This window comes from Podarcis pityusensis, assembly GCF_964106645.2.
Source record: "Podarcis pityusensis genome assembly, chromosome: 6".
In the NCBI taxonomy this organism is placed as follows: Eukaryota; Metazoa; Chordata; class Lepidosauria; order Squamata; family Lacertidae; genus Podarcis; species Podarcis pityusensis.
This window is the reverse complement of record NC_138030.1, coordinates 29,230,834-29,248,340: the sequence shown is the minus strand read 5'-3', so window position 1 is coordinate 29,248,340 and position 17,507 is coordinate 29,230,834. Positions and strand designations below refer to the sequence as shown.

The 17,507-nt window shown below is 44.2% G+C and overlaps 1 protein-coding gene across 1 annotated transcript in view; it reads right to left on the bottom strand.

Annotated features, from left to right (window-relative positions):
• Positions 1 to 10,793, bottom strand: part of SNTA1 (syntrophin alpha 1) — a 59,759-nt gene extending 48,966 nt beyond the window's left edge. Inside the window, exons 1-2 of the mRNA XM_081010274.1 lie at positions 10,393 to 10,793; positions 6,124 to 6,309 (exon numbers count right to left, since the gene is read on the bottom strand). Coding sequence (XP_080866400.1) covers positions 6,124 to 6,309; positions 10,393 to 10,666 — 460 coding nt within the window. The 5' untranslated portion in view covers positions 10,667 to 10,793. The remainder of the gene's footprint in view (positions 1 to 6,123; positions 6,310 to 10,392) is intronic.
• Between the last annotated feature and the right edge of the window lie 6,714 nt (positions 10,794 to 17,507).

Sequence of the window (17,507 nt, the reverse complement as noted above, 5' to 3'; positions counted from 1 at the left end):
TCAGAAATGGATTCCACTTAAAAAAGATATTTCAGCTGTAAGATTTCTGAGACTTACTTGAGGTACCGTATTTTTCGCTCTATAAGACGCACCAGACCACAAGACGCACCTAGTTTTTGGAGGAGGAAAACAAGAAAAAAAATATTCTGAATCTCAGAAGCCAGAACAGCAAGAGGGATCGCTGCGCAGTGAAAGCAGAAATCCCTCTTGCTATTCTGGCTTCTGGGATAGCTGCGCAGCCTGCATTCGCTCCATAAGACGCACACACATTTCCCTTTACTTTTTAGGAGGGAAAAAGTGAGTCTTATAGAGCAAAAAATACGGTATTTTGCCCTGGAGATCACTCACAAAGTTACCAGTAAAATAAATGCAATGTGGCAAACAACTGCATGTAGGTGTGGTCTTATTAACTAACGTGATGTGCAAATAATGTTAACTACATGCAACAAGATTATGCCAACTAACTGATATCTTCCCAGTAGTTCAAGATAATTTTTTTGAAGCAGGGCAAAGTGACCAGTACCAGTATGGTACTGTTAAATGAAACCTATCACACCTTCCCAGCTGCCTCCCAGACTTAAGTTTCCTTTCAGCAAAAGAGCCCTGGAGACATAAAACAATTTTTTTTTTTACTATTTGCTATTATATAACATTTTTAGAAGTTTATTTGTTCAACCACAGGCCATAACAAACCTGACATAAATCTACATTAAATGAAACAAATAAGAGCCACAACCACGCAATGCAATATACGATAAAGAATGTGTTGTGATTTCCTCAAAGCCCGTGTAAAAGCAGACCCTTTCAGAGCAACCTCTTGCTTGTTAAGTGGAAACAGAAAGATCAATTTCCTGCAAATTGCCCCTTCTAGTCCTCGCGCTCTCAGTTTCAAGACAACAAAATAAACAAAACACAGCAAGTTCTCAGTTCTCCGCCCACCTCCTGGAACATTATGAGATCTTCACACTAACACCCTAGTGAGCACCAAAAATGTGTAACTCAGAAATAGCCAACGTGGTGCCTTCCAGTTGTTGAAATCTGACTTCCATAACTTATGACCACTGGCCATGCTAGCTGGACATGACAGGAGCTGAACAAAGGCTAGGGAGCATCATGTCGCCCTGCCAGAACAAATTCCACCAAGTCCTGCATCCTGTTCTCTCAAGTCCCTGGACATTCATCAGTTGCCTATTCATCATAATCAAAGTGGACAGTGCCATGGAAGAAGGGGATCTATGCCTGGTGGTTTGTGATAGGAGAAGGAACTGTTTTAGATACTTGTCAAGATATTCACAGGCACAGACAGACTGCTTTGTCGAATGCCTCCAAGTACTGTTAGGTATACATGACATCTCAAATTAAAAGGTTCTATTGATGGAAATGGGATTAGCAGCGTGTGTCTTATTTTTGTCCTGTTCAACCTTCCTTCAAGAAGTTTAGGATGTGGCACACTGTGTTCCCTGTTCTCACACACTGTTTTATCCCTCCCGGTGAGCTTGAAATGTAAGGGCAAGGCCAAGGGAGAAACCTTGGGCGAGGGAGACACACAAGGAGCTACAAGGCCAAACAAGGACTGGAGCCACAGGGGTGATTCCAGCAAAACTCTACCCAGAATAGACCCAGAGAATTTAGTGGACCTGAATTAGTCACGCCCATTAATTTCAGTGGGTGTCCTCTGAGTAGGACTAACATTGGAAACAGCCCAATGGGCTGGATTAAAGGACTTGCACTAGCACAATGGGGATTTCTCCCCCTCTCACCCCCTGCATGCACCCCAAATTGGCTCTGGCAGAGATCAGAGGACCCCCCCCCCCAGAACAGCATGCAGGGAGAGGAGAAGGGGAGCATTCCATCTGGCAAGCTGAAATTCTTCCCAGTCTCTCTCTTCTTACATTAAATTTCCTTTTTTCTTGGGCAACAAAAAATCACATCCCAGCTTAGCAGGAAATCCATTGAATGACCACTCCCCCCCCCTTTTTTTAATATTTAGAGGTATAAGCAAACAAGCACCACACAGCATTACAAAGAAAACCAATAATTGCTAAGCACTTCCGGTCACCATAGCAACAATAAACTAGTCACCCAAATGTAAAGAATACTAATAAAAGGAATAGAGGGTTCTGAATTGAGAATTTTAAATTATACCGTTCAGCATTAGATCAAAACCAAAAAAATGTCTAAATATTGAGAGCTGTTATGGCAAGCAACATGATCCTTTAAGTTAGAAAAAGACTTCCCCCTCTCTCTACAAACTTTAGGGTGGAAATGAACTAATTGCAACTCAAGAGGTGACCTACTGAAACGAACAAACCTAAGTTTGCCATGTCCATTGACTTCAGTGGGTCTCCTCTTGAGGAGGGCGGGTACCAAAGACCGCCCTAAAGCTATACATGACGGAAAGTTGGCTTTTCAAAAACATGGTTTGAAGCTGGCCACAATTTCTAAACCTCAGGACCACAACTGTAGGGGCAGCAACGATGAGTGAGCTAACTATTCTATATCATCCTTCCCTAATCTAGTGTCCATTAATTGTTTGGTCTACAACTCACATCAGACCCATCCAGTAGAGATAAGACCATAAGAAGAGCCCCACAGGATCAGGCCAATGGACCATCTAGTCCTGCATCTTCTTCTCACAGTGGCCAACCAGATGCCTATGGGAAGCCTGCAAGTGGGACTTGAGGGAAACGGCACTCTCCTCTCCTGTGATTTCCAGCAACTGGTATCCAGAAGCATAGTGCCTCTGGCACTGGAGGCAGAACATCACCATGAGAGTTAGTAGCCACAGGTAGCCTTATCCTCCATGAAAAGCCAGTGTGGTGCAGTGGGTAGTGTGTCAGACTGGGACCTGGGAGACCAGGGTTCAAACCCACACTGGGCCATGAAGCTCACAGAGTGATTTTGGACCTGTCACTACCTCTTAGCCTAACCTGCCTTGCAGGGTTGATGTGGGGATTGAATGAGGAGGGGGGAAACCATGTATTCTGCCTTGACCTCCTTGGAGGAAAGGTGGCATATAAATGCAACAAAAAAATAAATACAGTGGTACCTCGGGTTACATACGCATCAGGTTACAGACTCCGCTAACCCAGAAATAGTACCTTTGGTTAAGAACTTTGCTTCAGGATGAGAACAGAAATCGTGCTCCGGCGGCGCAGCGGCAGCGGGAGGCCCCATTAGCTAAAGTGGTGCTTCAGGTTAAGAACAGTTTCAGGTTAAGAACGGACCTCCAGAATGAATTAAGTACTTAACCCGAGGTACCACTGTAACATCCTTAAAGATCGTCGTTCTTCAGAATGCTTTTGCTTCCCTTGTTTGATTGCATTCAGGCTTTTCACAGACTTTTCCCAGATATCTGACAACTAAACAAAGGTCTGGATATTATGGCTAAGCCAAACTATGGTTTAGTGCAAGCATGCAAGTGTGGGGGTTAAATAGGGAGGTAGTTGTGGCCGCCCCTTGATTGTTGTTCTGTTGCTGCATCAAACTGAACTAAGCCATGGTTTGGCTTATCGTATTGTCTGACCGTGGGCTTGTGGTTTAGCTCTCTCTATACTAACCACAAGTAACAAGTCAAAGCATGAACCTTAGTTACAGCTTGTGGCCAGCATGGAGAGAGCTAAACCATAAGCCCAGGTTCAGACAACATGCCATGCCAAACTATAGCTTAGCTCAGCTTGGTGCTGCAATGAAACAACCAAGGAATGTTTGTGCTAAGTCATGGTTTTGCTCAGTGTGACAGGCGAACCAGGCCAAAATTTATTTTAAGTGATAAATAAAAGGAAGGGCATGTGCAATACACAAGGAGGGGAGAGGGAAAAGCCAGCAGACCCATATATTTGAGCCAGTGAGTTCATTTTTCAGATATTTGCAACTGTTTGTGGCAATTCACATCTCCGTTGAACATGATCTATAACCTGTTTGGGTTTCCTCAGGTAACAAGAGGACTTTGCAGAAATGAAGCCAATACCAGACTTATCCTCCTGGTCGATAGGAAAGACAGACTAATACATCTGGAAAAAACACAGACTCAGAAGGGTCTCTCCTTCACCTCTTTACTGTTCCAGATTACAGAGTCTCCAATCAATAAAACTCCAGATGTCCAGAACAGAGACGCTACAATATATTCTTTCATTACCGGACAATCAAACCCCATCAAGTTACTAACTAGAAGATTAATCTTCTGATTACTTCAAAGCTCAGGACAGCAGCCAAGACCATGATTTTCAATATGTTTCTACATAAAAGTAATCTCGGTTCTACTTGGGATCTTGTCCTGCCTTCAAAGAGATAGAAGCGCCTTACTGTAGCCATTCACTCCTCTTAGGACAACCAGCTATGCTAATCTACAATGATTTGTACTGTTACAGAGCTAGAGAGAGGCATCAGGATTCAAACCCTCACTAAAATGAGACGAGAAATACATATCTGCTGTCGTCAAGTGACTCCAGAGCTAAATCTGGATTTCGGCAGTTAACAAAGGCTGAACTTCAAGTTGGCTTAAGAGACATAGCCCAGAGTTGCACTTTTTCCTCACAAAGATGTTGAGTCGGCAGATTTTTGTTGCAGGGAATGAAGAGCGGGGAGAGAATCACAGAGCAAGCACCTGCAATTAATCTGCTAAGGGAGATAAAAGCACGAATTTCTAGTGTGAGCAGATAGGCTGGCACATTCGTGTGTTTTTAGCTGGGATCAGTATGCCAATCTGCAGGCAGATTAGGTCTGTTCCTAAGGCTCCTGGCAAGCTGCCAGTGAAGACTATTCTCCCGGGTGCCTCCGTGTTCCAACACAGCTGGTATCTCTGCAAAGCATATTGGCATAGCCAGGAAAGGAGCCACAGTATAGGACAGGAGTGGGAAACTTCGGGACTGGGAACGAGGTGCATTTCTGCAGGAGTCTCCATCCAGGCCTTGGGATTCTGCCCCTCTCACCAGCCATGTTCAGGTGCTTCTACCTGGTTGGAATACAGTGGTAACTTGGTTCTCAAAAGCCTTGGTTCCCAAACACCAAAAACCCGGAAGTGTTCCGGTTTTCAAACGTTTTTCAGAAGCCAAACATCTGACGTGGTTATCGGCTTTTGTTTCCTGGGCGCCTGCACCAATCAGAAGCCACACCTTGGTTTTTGAACATTTCAGAAGTCAAACAGACTTCTGGAATGGGTTACGTTCGAGAACCAAGGAACCACTGTATCTGAAGCTTTTGTTTTTGCTATTTATTTTGCGTTTGTGTTTTTGAGGCTTTTTCGGTTAATTTGTTTTTGAGACTGTGTGGAACCCAGTTCAGCTATTGACTGATGGATTGTGTGACTGCGGAAATGTATAAAAGCCCCCCATCCAAACAATGACTACTATCAGTGCTGGTAAGAAGAAGAAAAAATATTTTTTTATCATCTACAATACTGTCTTATTTATTTGACAGTACAGTACATCAATTGCTTTCATTTTATGGATCCATGGTCTCGTTAGATAGTAAAAATCCATGTTAAATTGCTGTTTTAGGGGTTGTTTTTAAAACTCTGAAACAGATTAATCCATTTTGCATTACTTTCTATGGGAAAGCGCACCTTGGTTTTGGAAGAGACTTCTGGGGTTAAGTTTAAGAACCAAGGTACCACTGTATGTTACTGAATGGGGAAAAATACCTCTTGAATATCTAGATGGCGAGATATGTGGCAGTGTGTACAGAAAGCTCAGACTTTTCCTTAGCTGAAATACAGACTCCTGTTCAAAGGTTCAAAAGTCACATCCACTGCTCTGCATCCTTCCTGCCTCTGGCATGTGGACCCCAGACACTTGTTGACAAGCAAATGTGGCCCTCGGGCTGAAAGAGAGTCCCCATTCCTGGCACAGAACAGAAATGTGCTAGCGTGATTGCAAGTAGTATAGAGCACTTGTTTCACCCCAGCATTCTGTTAATTTAAACTATCTTAAAATATTAGTCACCACCACGCATCCTCTGGGTTGGCCCTTGCTTCAGTGAACCTGGGGAGCATCACTGGGAAGATTATTCACCTGTGCACTGCACAGGAACAGAGTGAACTAAGGATCCTGATGGTAAAAGTTCAGAAGTGAAAAGGGCAGGGATCCTCAACATCTGAGCCCACCCGCAATACTGCCTGCTTACCTTCCAAGACCACTTCCTTGCCAGTCTTCTTCAGTGCTTGCACTGCCTCATCATGTGTCGCATCAGAGAGGTCACCACCGTTGACGGAAAGGATGGCATCTCCTACAAACAGGGCCTCCGTCTGATCTGCAGCCAGCCCCTTAAAAATCTTGGAAATCAGAATGGGCATTTTGTTTTCCCGGCCACCTTGAAGTAAAAGCAAAAAAAAGAAAAACAGTCAGGTGTTGCATTTCAAAGAATATGAAGATGAGGAGTGGAGACCCTATGCATTCCCCGTCATCCCTAACCATTGGCCATTCTAGCTGGGGCTGATGGGAGCCCAGCAACATCCAGAATGCCACAGGTTCCCAGTCCTGCTGTAGAAAGGAGCAACACATGGCTTAACAAAATATTCGGCGTGCAAGGCTTCTATACCCCCAACTGGTACACTAGTAAAAGGAAAGAAGAGAGACGTTACCTGTGCAGTTTTTTGCTTCATTTTAAGAGATGCCATATTGCACAGTATTTTATAAGATTATCACGCTAGACTGTGCCCCATGGACCAATTCTACAATTATATTAGTTTGTTTATAGATCAAAGGATCAGCAACAGCTGCATACAGGTGCCCTGTAGTTTGCAGCAATCAAATGTACCAAGCTGTGGGCAACATATAAATGAATTATGCATTTATTCCAAAGATTTATATGCAAAAATATCCCCTCTCCTAAGACATTAGGGGCCAATGAATCAACCCTAGCAGCCACTGGCTTCAGTTGAAAAAAATGCTGATTTTTATTTGCAATTTTTAAAAAAATAATTTTAAGTTTCAAATTATTTGAAAAGCGTCCTGTGGACATGCAGCTCAAGAATAATGCACTTGAATATTGCTCAGAGTCACTACCCTGTACCAGCTAAACAGAATAGTAGCTCTTTAAGACCAGGGTGGAAAACCTGTGGCTCTTCAGCTGTTGCTGGACTCCAACTTCCAGCAGCTTTGACTATGCTGCATCCAATAATATCTGAAGGAACACAAGCTTTGAGTCAATAGTCAAGGGTATTACATGTTTCGAATGTACCCTCATTTTGAAAAGCAAAAAAACTCCCCTCAGACAGAAAGATAGCATGCTAATTTTACATGCATAATGTAATTTAACAATGGGGTCCACAAGTTATTTTAAAGGATATAAATGCATGTCTAAATTTTACACGAATACTGTATTTTAGCTTTTAATTGAAAGTATCAACATAATAAGTGAGAACACCTGTGCATTAAGCAACCACACTGCTAAGAAATCCAGATTAGTAGATCTCATGCAGTCATGAAGTTCAACCTGCATGATATTCAAGTCATTCAATGCTGCTAAATGGATTTCAGAGCAGCAGCTGCATTCACTGGTTGCAACAAAAACAAAATGCATTGTTGCACCTTAAAGAGAAACAGATATACTGCAGCATATAAATTTTTGAGATTGGAGCCTAGTTCATCAGATGCATGAGCCTAAATAATGTCGGCTCCTCCACCTTACATTGCTACTTAAAGGCCAAATAAAAATGTTACTAATGGATGTAGTCATATATCTCCTCCTTACACAATTGCCATTGCAGGGAAAAAACAGAGACCCACTTTCTCCACAAGGTGTGCTGTCTCCCCCAATTCTGAAGGTCAAACAAAGCGTCCTGAATCTTCAAGTTTATGCCCCCATGGATCTCCCATTACTCACGGAATTGTCTATCATGCTAATTTCCTTTGTTACATCTTTGGCACTTTTGACAAGTGAGACTTGAATTTTTGACATTTATAATTCCAGTGACTGGAACGCATATTTGATTTGTAAAAGTGTCCCTGTGCTGCTTTCTAGACCTACAAGAAATGAACTCCCTAAACTAAAAAGTATGTGAGAACATGGCCTACTTTTCTGATGCAAAAGTATGCTTCTATCTAGCCCAATTGCAGGCATGCATTCTCTACCAGTAAATACACAACTAAGAAATAAAGAATGTACAGTGGTGCCTCGCAAGACGAAATTAATTCGTTCCGCGAGTTTTTTCGTCTTGCGGTTTTTTTCGTCTTGCGAAGCACGGTGTCGGAAAAGCTTTGGAAAAGCTTCAAAAATCACCAAAGTCCTTAAAAACCTCAAAAAAGGCTACCACACCGCGTGCTATGAGTTGCTCCTCGAAGTCAAGTCGCAACTGTATTAACGGTTTTAAGAAAAAGGAAACAAACTTGCAAGACGTTTCCATCTTGCGAAGCAAGCCCATAGGGAAAATCGTCTTGCAAAGCAACTCAAAAAACCAAAAACCCTTTCGTCTAGCGAGTTTTCCGTCTTGTGAGGCATTCGTCTTGCGAGGTACCACTGTATATGGCAAATGTCTCAGTTTCTAGATCTCTCTGCAGTTTCAATTTTCACACCATCATTTTTCATACAAGAGGTTTTCCAGGATCTAGCCATACCTGTTTGATAGTGCCATCCTGTACACATCTACTTAAGAGTTAAGCCCCACTGAGATACAATGGGACATAGTCCAAAATAAAGGAGTTCACATTCGCAGCCCAAATCCTTAATAGAGGCTAGGGTTGACAAGGCAGCTGTATGTGATGGAGGGCAAAGCTTTGCATCAACTCACATGGCACATGTAGTCACAATGGGAGGACTTCAGTTATGTCAAAAATGCCGCCAGAACTAACTTCAGGCCTCCCAGAATTTCCACTTGCGTGGCATTTCTAGGGTTGCAGAGAACACTACCCAGTTCTTTAGGTGGGGTAGGGGACCCTGTGGCCCTTCAGATGTTATTAGATTCCTAATAGCCTAGTAAGGGTAAGAGAATATTGCATATACAAAGCTGGACTCGTGTAGTAGCGAGTAAGTATTGGCCAGTTTGCTTGGTATTATCAGACAACTGACATCTTCCGTTTGATGGGACTGTTCATAATGTGTCTGTAAAGCACATACATGGGTGTTGAAAGTTTCTGAAGCCAAAGTGCACAGAGATGTTCTACACCTGAGCACTGAGGAGTCCCATTACTAGAAAGTTGGGATTTTATACAGCCACAAAGTTAATCTACACAGTTTTCAGGTCATTCAGGTTGCAGTCCTATACATGGAAGTAAGTCCCAGTGAGCATAACAGAACTTACTTCTTGGTAAACATGTAGAAGACTGCACTGCCAGGGTCACTTCACACCCAAAGTTTTTTTTACCCTACATGTAAATCATCTCTGCGTGGGAACTGATCATTCTATGAAGTGGCTCTTCAGATACCACATAAAATTCAGTACTAAGTGGCTGAGATTGGAAGCTCAGTTGTCAGCCAAGTCAATTTTTGTTGCTTATATGGTCAAAGGCTTTTGCAGCACTGATGTCTTGTAAATCTAATCAATTGGTTGTCTCCCACTGTGTTTTACACACAGTAGCCTCACTGAAATTAACACAAATATATGAGTCACGTTCATCAATTTCAACAGATCTGCTCTGAGCAGGGGTAACACTGAATACAATTCTGTTTGTATTCTGCAACAATCTAAATTGAGAAGAAACAACACAACTGATACTACAATTAAAAACAATCAGGATCAGATAGCTATGTTGGTCCAGCAGACTACAAATTCATACAAATTCACAGGGTCTTTTTTTTTAAGTCACTTATTAATTAACCAGCCTTCCCAATGAAGCATGCAAACTCTGAGCAACACAGAATGCCTTCTCCACTTGGTTGTGCAATAAAATTCTTAGAAAACGTTCAGTTAGCACGTTCGTGAGATGCCTAGATTGGACCTACAGGAAGAATGCAAGACTCCTCGAGGTCCCTACCACCACGTTCCCAACTTCAACACTGTTCCAATTCCTTTGGAGCAGCTAAGCAGCTCCCGAAGCGGTTGCAATTAATACCTCGCGCTTCATCAGAACTGAAATGGAGACTTCCCCCAGAAGCTTATGCGCCCCGGTCCCTCGGAGCTTTTTTCCTTTTAAACTGACTTCGAAGGACATTTTTGCAAGAGCCCAGAAGTGGCGAACACACGACTCAAGTTTGCCCAGTGTCATCTCCGCCACCGCAGGGGCAAGGCAGAGGCGAGGCGATTGCCGAGTGCCCAAAAATAGCCACTCCCGCAGCCGGCGGAGCCAAACTCGGCTCTGGAGAGATATGCAGGTTCGTTCCCAAGTCTGTCCGGGCGCCCGGGGCGCACAGCAGGTTGAGAGCGAGAAGAGTGGGGCGGGAAAAGCGAAACTGCTCAAACTGGCGAGCCACCGGGTGGGCTGGCTCTTGCCCCGCGTCCCGTCCCTCGCCCCTGACCTTTGATACTGATGCCGAGCCCTCCGACGTCCTGCTTGACGATCCGCACGGTGCGCTTGATGTTGGCGACGGAGTCCGGGACAGGAGCGCCCGGCTCGCCGCCATTCAGCTGCACGGGGCTGGGCGGCGGCTGCAGCGGCTCGTCGGCGCCCTTGCTGCTGGGGCTGACGCTCAAGAAGTCGTCGGAAAGGGTGACGAGCACCCGCAGCCACTGCTCGCCCGGCGCCCGCAGCTCCAGCAAGCCGCTCTTGGGAGCTCTCCGGCCGGCCGCCATCTTCAGCGCATTCCTCGGCTAGCCGCCGCCGCCGCCGCTACTGCGCCGCCGCCTCCGCCGCCTGCCTGCCTGCCTGGAGTGGAGCCGGGACGCGCAGCGAGAAGCCCCCGGCCGGGCGGACGGGCAGCCGAGCGAGCAGCCACCGCCCGCCGCTGCCCCGCCCCCGGAGCCGCCCCCGGACCCTCCTCTCCAGGCCCGGGGGGAGGGACCCGCCGGCACATGGCCCATCGGCGCTTGTCTGGCGACGCCCCGTCTGGAGAAACACCCCAGACTCATTTCGCGCAGGCCCGGAAGCCTCCCCGGCCAAAGGAGAAGGCGTGGAGAGAGGGCGACTCGGGAAACTGCCTCCGATCCAGACCTGGCCGTCCGCCGCCCGCTTTCTCAGGCGACCCGGATATAACGGGCATCAGCTGCAATTCAGGCTCCGCTGCTGCCCAGGAAACCGCCACGTTAGGGTTTTCGGATCAGTGCAGAGCCCTAAACGGAGGGCCCTTTGAAATATGTGGCTAAATCTAAGGGATTTAACCTTAGATCTAAAGCATCTAACCTTAAGACCCTTTAAGACTGGAATCTACAATCACCTGACTGCACCGCTGTGCAGGGCCCCAGCATTGTAGCTGCCTGGTAGAATGAAATTCAGCAGGTAACATCTCCCACAGTTTTGCATTTCCATGTGGGAAAAGGCTTTACCTGTTGATTTTTACTTATTTATTTTTAAAGGCATGCTGGTGAGGGTTCCTTCAGATAACCAATTTATTCTGTAAGTATCCTGATTTGTTTGCACAAAGCATATGCGGAGGTTAGATTATATCCATCTTTTTTTTTAAGCGTTCAATCTGATTTGTTTTGGGGACATTTATACGACTTCCATGCACTTTCCTGACCAAGGTCTGGGCTTTTTTCTTCCTAAAGCAGATTTATTGTACCACAGTGGCAGCTTTAAATCCACTTTAATTGTGCAAAGCAACATTTCCCGGTGCAAACTTGAATCCCTCTCATGCTAGCCTTTCAGAGACGCCCTGTTACTCTGGCAGAACAGAGCACCTCCTAAGCAGAGGGAGATCACCGTTGGATCTTTTTTGTTGCCTTCCTTGGCTACATTGCTGCAGGCAGATGCCTGTCTCTTTCAACATTTGTCAGATGAAAATAGGCACACTTGTTTTACATTACTAACCACAAGAGCAGCTTTCCACTGTGCCAAAGCCAAGTGTCAAGTGCAAGTGATTTCAGTCAGGTCCCATGGCTGGCACACCCTACTGAAGAATTTTTCAGTTTCAGAATATAATTTCTCCTACCATCTAAAAAATAACAGTGATGGGGGCAAAGTACATCAGAAACATCTGAGAACCATTGTTGTGGCCACACTCCTTCTCCATAGACCATACCTTACTGGTCCTGTTTTCACACTGAGTGTTTTTGCCTGCCTGACATATGTCCTTCAACTCTTGGGATGCTTTGTGCTTGCCTGGATGGAGAATAGAGAGAGGTGAAGTTAACATTCATTGATCTGCCCAGTCTTGCCTCTGGCCCAGCCCCCACTGACTGCCCTTGAAAGGTTGCCCAGAAAGGATTGTGGCCCTCAGGCTGGTAATGATTCCCCGGTCCTGTCATTAGTTCACAATATTATGATAACAAAGGGGAAAACGCTGCTTTGAGCTCCTTCGAAGTGGATGAAAAATATGTAATCTTGTAAGACATTGGTTTTGTTTCTAACTTCTCAAAAACTGATAATGTTTTTTAGCATTCTGTACACATTGAGTTTGAAGGCTCGGTACGTGCTAGTAATGTTTAGTAAGAAAGATGGCATCATATGGAAAAATGTGATGCACTGTGTTAGGTACACATTCAGGATACATCAGCAACTGGTGCTCTTTAGGGTTTGTGAGAGGCTGTATGCAATGTCAGGAGAAAGCTTCCCTACAGCAGAAAAAAAGAGGCAAGACTCAGAGGTGCCAGAATATATGAGGAAGTTCAGTAATTCCTGACCTGTTTCCATGGAAACTTGCCTTAGGGGCAGAAAAGCACTGCTTTCATTGGAATATTCTAGCAGGACAACTTATAGTGTAAGATCACTTTCTCCCATATACACCCTAGAATGGCCCTAGAGCATGGGTAGGCAAACTAAGGCCCGGGGGCCGGATGAGGCCCAATCACCTTCTCAATCTGGCCCGCAGACGGTCCGGGAATCAGCTTGTTTTTACATGAGTAGAATGTCTCCTTTTATTTAAAATGCATCTCTGGGTTATTTGTGGGGCCTGCCTGCTGTTTTACATGAGTAGAATGTCTCCTTTTATTTAAAATGCACCTCTGGGTTATTTGCGGGGCATAGGAATTCGTTCATTCCCCCCCCCAAAAAAATAGTCTGGCCCCCCACAAGGTCTGAGGGACAGTGGACTGGCCCCCTGCTGAAAAAGTTTGCTAACCCCTTCCCTAGAGAGCCTCACTGGAGGGCTTTCTCCGAAGTCACCCTACCTAATGAAGGGTGACAAGTACGGTAGTTACCAGGGAGAGGGTCTTTTTGGTGATGCCATCCCAGTTATTGAATGTCCTCTCCAGAGAAGCTCACCTGGTGCCCACTCTATGGACTTTCAGATGCCCTGTGAAGACATTCATGTCCCAGGCCTTTTAATTACAGTGGATATATTTAACTGGTGCTTTTAGATTCTTGCACCAATTTAGTTCTTTTTCTGGCTTTATGCCTAGCTGTTTTAGCTGCTATGTCATTATTAGTTTTTTTGATCTTATTTTTTGCTGTTATTTATAATTGGTTTTATTGTTATTATTTGTCTAAACCTTGGGCCACGTTTCATATTTTTAATGGGATTGTAAGCCACTCAGAGAGCTAAGCTATAATAATAAATAAATATATTTACTACCCACAGTTCACTAGCAGGTCCCAGGGCAAGTAACAACAATTTAAAATATGGGCAGTTTAGAAATGCAATGGATAAAGAAATAAAAATCTCACATTGCCATTCCTACTTCAAGAGGCAAAACGATGCACTCAGGAAAGAGCTTCTGTGGTCCCAGGAGACCATAAGCCCAGGTGCATCATAGGAACTGTGGTGTCTGCAATTTCATCAGCAGAGAGGACCAGTTAGAACATCTGTGTCCTGGGGTAAGGTCCATTAATATTGCACTCCATGTGGGTTTTTCCTGACACCACTTTTCAGGTCACTCCGTCCCAATGCTGTGGGGTTGTTGGGGGGTGTTTTTTGCACTTGCCTGTTTTCTGAAGACTTGTGGAGTTTGCATATCTGAGAGCAAGCTCTGTGCCACTTTCCTCATGGCTGCTGCCTGCCCACTAATATGCTGCTTTTGTCTTTTCAGCACTTCACATTGCATGACAAAGTGGCGATAGATTTATTGTCATGGCAGAACATGAGCCATGAACCGATTTGCTATTATTGTGCAGTAAGGTAACTTTAGACTCTGGGACTAAATAGGCTGGGGAGAGGTTCTTACCTTAGGTGCCCTCCGGTCAGCTGCCTCCATAATTACGCAGCCTTTCCTACCTTTAAATGCAGCCTTAGACAGGAATTGCCATCATAACATAGCCTTGCCTTCACAGGTGATTGTAGTTTACCCATCACAGAGTTAAAGCTCCCATCGCCCTTAACAAATTACCATTCCCAGGATTCTTTGGGGGAAGTAATGTGCTTTAAATATATGGTGTGGATGTGGCCTAGCATTTTAAATCAAAGCTGGAGCTCTTCCCCTGACTGCCTCACTTCTCTAAGGATAAAAATATAAATAAAAAATGCCACATAAGCTTCCAGTGAGCTCCTTCAAAACAAAACAAAATCTGGTAAGCCTTGCACCCCGGAACTTCTCTACTCAGAGATGTGGTGTAAACATCTCTGTTTCTACAACCCCAAAATTTAATGGAGGTTCCTAGAGCTAGGATGGAGAACCTGTGGCCCTCCAGAAGTTGTTGGACTGTAGCTCACCTCATCCCTGACCAGGCTTGCTGGGTTTGATGGGATTTGGAGTTCAACAACCTCTGGAGAACCACAGGTTTTCTGTCCCTGTCCTAGAGCAATGGTGGTCCTCCATTCGTTGTAGGAAGTGGTTCAGGAGATGAACGCAGGTATACAGAGTTGTAGGTGTGTGGGATGGGATAGGGAAACATTGGCCCCTAAGCTTACCCCTCTGTCTTGTAGTTGACATTATTCCTCTATTCCAATTATTCCCAGCCTTTTCGGTATGACAACCCACAAGTCCAAATTCACTTGATATGCTTACCCATTGATTTATTGTCACGTGAATTCTGGGTCTTGCTGGGGCTTCATGCATTTTAACTGCGAGTGTCCCTATTTTATAACCAAGCACAAGTTTACTTAAGCACAAATTTACTTAACACCCCTATTAATGTGGAATTTGTTGAAATATTTATAGTACCTACAAAGTTATTCACAGTTTTGTTTATGGGAATGGAAGAATACCAACCATCTAATTGCAGGATATTGCTTCATAAGCTATAAATATTTATTCCAAAAACATACTGTTACACAAGCAGTGCTAGATATAACAAACTATGGATATTTTTAATGGTTTTATTCATGAGGAAGTCCATTTTGGCAAGTATCAGTGGGATGGTGGAATTTGCATTTTGCCAATGAGTGGGTTAAGTGTGGGATTTGATGGTTGTCAGACAAAGTCTCAAGTTTTTATTGATACATAGCCTGCTAATGCATTTTGTCCTCATAGCAGTCATTGCTGAAAAACCTGTCTTGCAAAGATATGTCAGCAGCACAGGTACTTCTTCATCAGTAAGCTCAGGCTATTCTGCAGTCACTGAGTATTTTGGGAAATGAAGCACAAAATTTGATAACTTCACTTCCAAAAATTTCTCTTTGAGAGGCATAACACATTTACTAGATACACACACACACACACTTTATATACAGCTCAATAATAATAATAATAATAATAATAAACAAACCACCTCAAAGCAGTTCAAGGACTCTGAATTCCATTACTCAGACTTCTCTGTTCCATAAGCTGAAATGCAGTGGATAAATTTTGACCATGCAGGCTTCAAATCTCCTGTGGGTTAACTATTAACCCTGGCAGCAGATCCGGTGGCAATGTGCCTCAAGGTGCTTGTGCAGGGAGTTGTTTTGGGTGATTATTCCAGCTTGCCTCTGATGCAGAGGCTCCTCAAAACAACTCCCTGTATGCACAGCTTGTGGCAAACTGTCACCAGAGAGCAGTTCCCAATATGTAAGATTCAAGCCTTTCTGACATTCAGTTACAAGTGTCGACACAGCATTATGATATGCCAGCAAAGCAAATAGTTTTAAGAAGCATTCATTGTGCCAGTTAAGAGCAATTAAGACCAAAATAATAATTTTGGGTTTACTTATAAAAATCCCACAACCCACTTTCACAGGATTTGAGACCCGCATGTTAAGAAGCACTGCCCTGTTCCACACTGTAACACACAGCTATATTATAAAACGGTACATTCCAAACTATATAGACAGCCAAAAAGTTTTGTTTTGCAAGTAAACAAGGTTCTGCTTTTTATTCATCCTCCTCTTTTGATCCAGAGGTAGAGAAATCACCAGCTTGCTTTTAAGATTCGTGATTTTTCTTTTCTTTTCTAGAAAACTAGGGATGCCAAAATAACTGGTTCAGTGTGAAACAGTGCAACATGCACAAAGCTCTTTTGAAATTCTGCCTTCAGTTGAGATGATCACTTGAAAGCCTGAACTGTGATCTCTTTTGAAAATCTAGTCCCATCTCCCTCTCTCTTCCTCACTCAGGTGACAGCAAGAGACCTTTCAAAGGGACTTAGATGACTGCAAAGTGTTGATACCATGGGGATTTTAGGCTTACTGTCAATGCATTAAAGGAAGAATGTTTCTATGAATACTGTCATTCATATGGTGAAAGCAGAGGGCTGTCAGCTAACATATAGCAAAGCATTTAGGATAATGCCTTCTTAATGTTCAAGAAATGGAATAAATAATTTTGATCATGAAGGTAACAGCTAGGGGATTCCTATTGCATTGGAAATTGTTGGTCCTGGTGGCGCTTTTTCTTCTGGATTATTATCTACAGTGCAAGCCTGTGCAGGTCTACTCAGAAGTAATGTCCATAATTTTCAGTGGTACTTCTTGTTGTTTAGTCGTTTAGTTGTGTCCGACTCTTCGTGACCCCATGGACCAGAGCATGCCAGGCACTCCTGTCTTCCACTGCCTCCCGCAGTGTGGTCAAACTCATGCTGGTAGCTTCGAGAACCCTGTCCAACCATCTTGTCCTCTGTCGTCCCCTTTTCCTTGTGCCCTCAATCTTTCCCAACATCAGGGTCTTTTCCAGGGAGTCTTCTCTTCTCATGCGGTGGCCAAAGTATTGGAGCCTCAGCTTCAGGATCTGTCCTTCCAGTGAGCACTCAGGGCTGATTTTCTTCAGAATAGATAGGTTTGGTCTTCTTGCAGTCCATGGGACTCTCAAGAGTCTCCTCCAGCACCATAATTCAAAAGCATCAATTCTTCGGCAATCAGCCTTCTTTATGGTCCAGCTCTCACTTCCATACATCACTTCCATACATTCAGTGGTACTTATTCCCAGGTAAATGGGGATAGGGTTGCAACCTAAAGGAATAGACTAAGTCCTGGCCTATATATTTCCAAGAATTCCTTTTCATTAGCATAGAGAAGTGGAATGTGTGGCTCCTTAGAAGTTGGACGCCAACTCCCATCAGCCCCTAGCCTGTGTTCAGGTATGACAGGAATTGTAGTCTTGATACGGCCAGAGAGCCAGAGCTTCCTCATCCCTGGGGTAGCAGGTAGTATGACATCCTTGTTAGATGCAAATGAATTATCAGAACTTT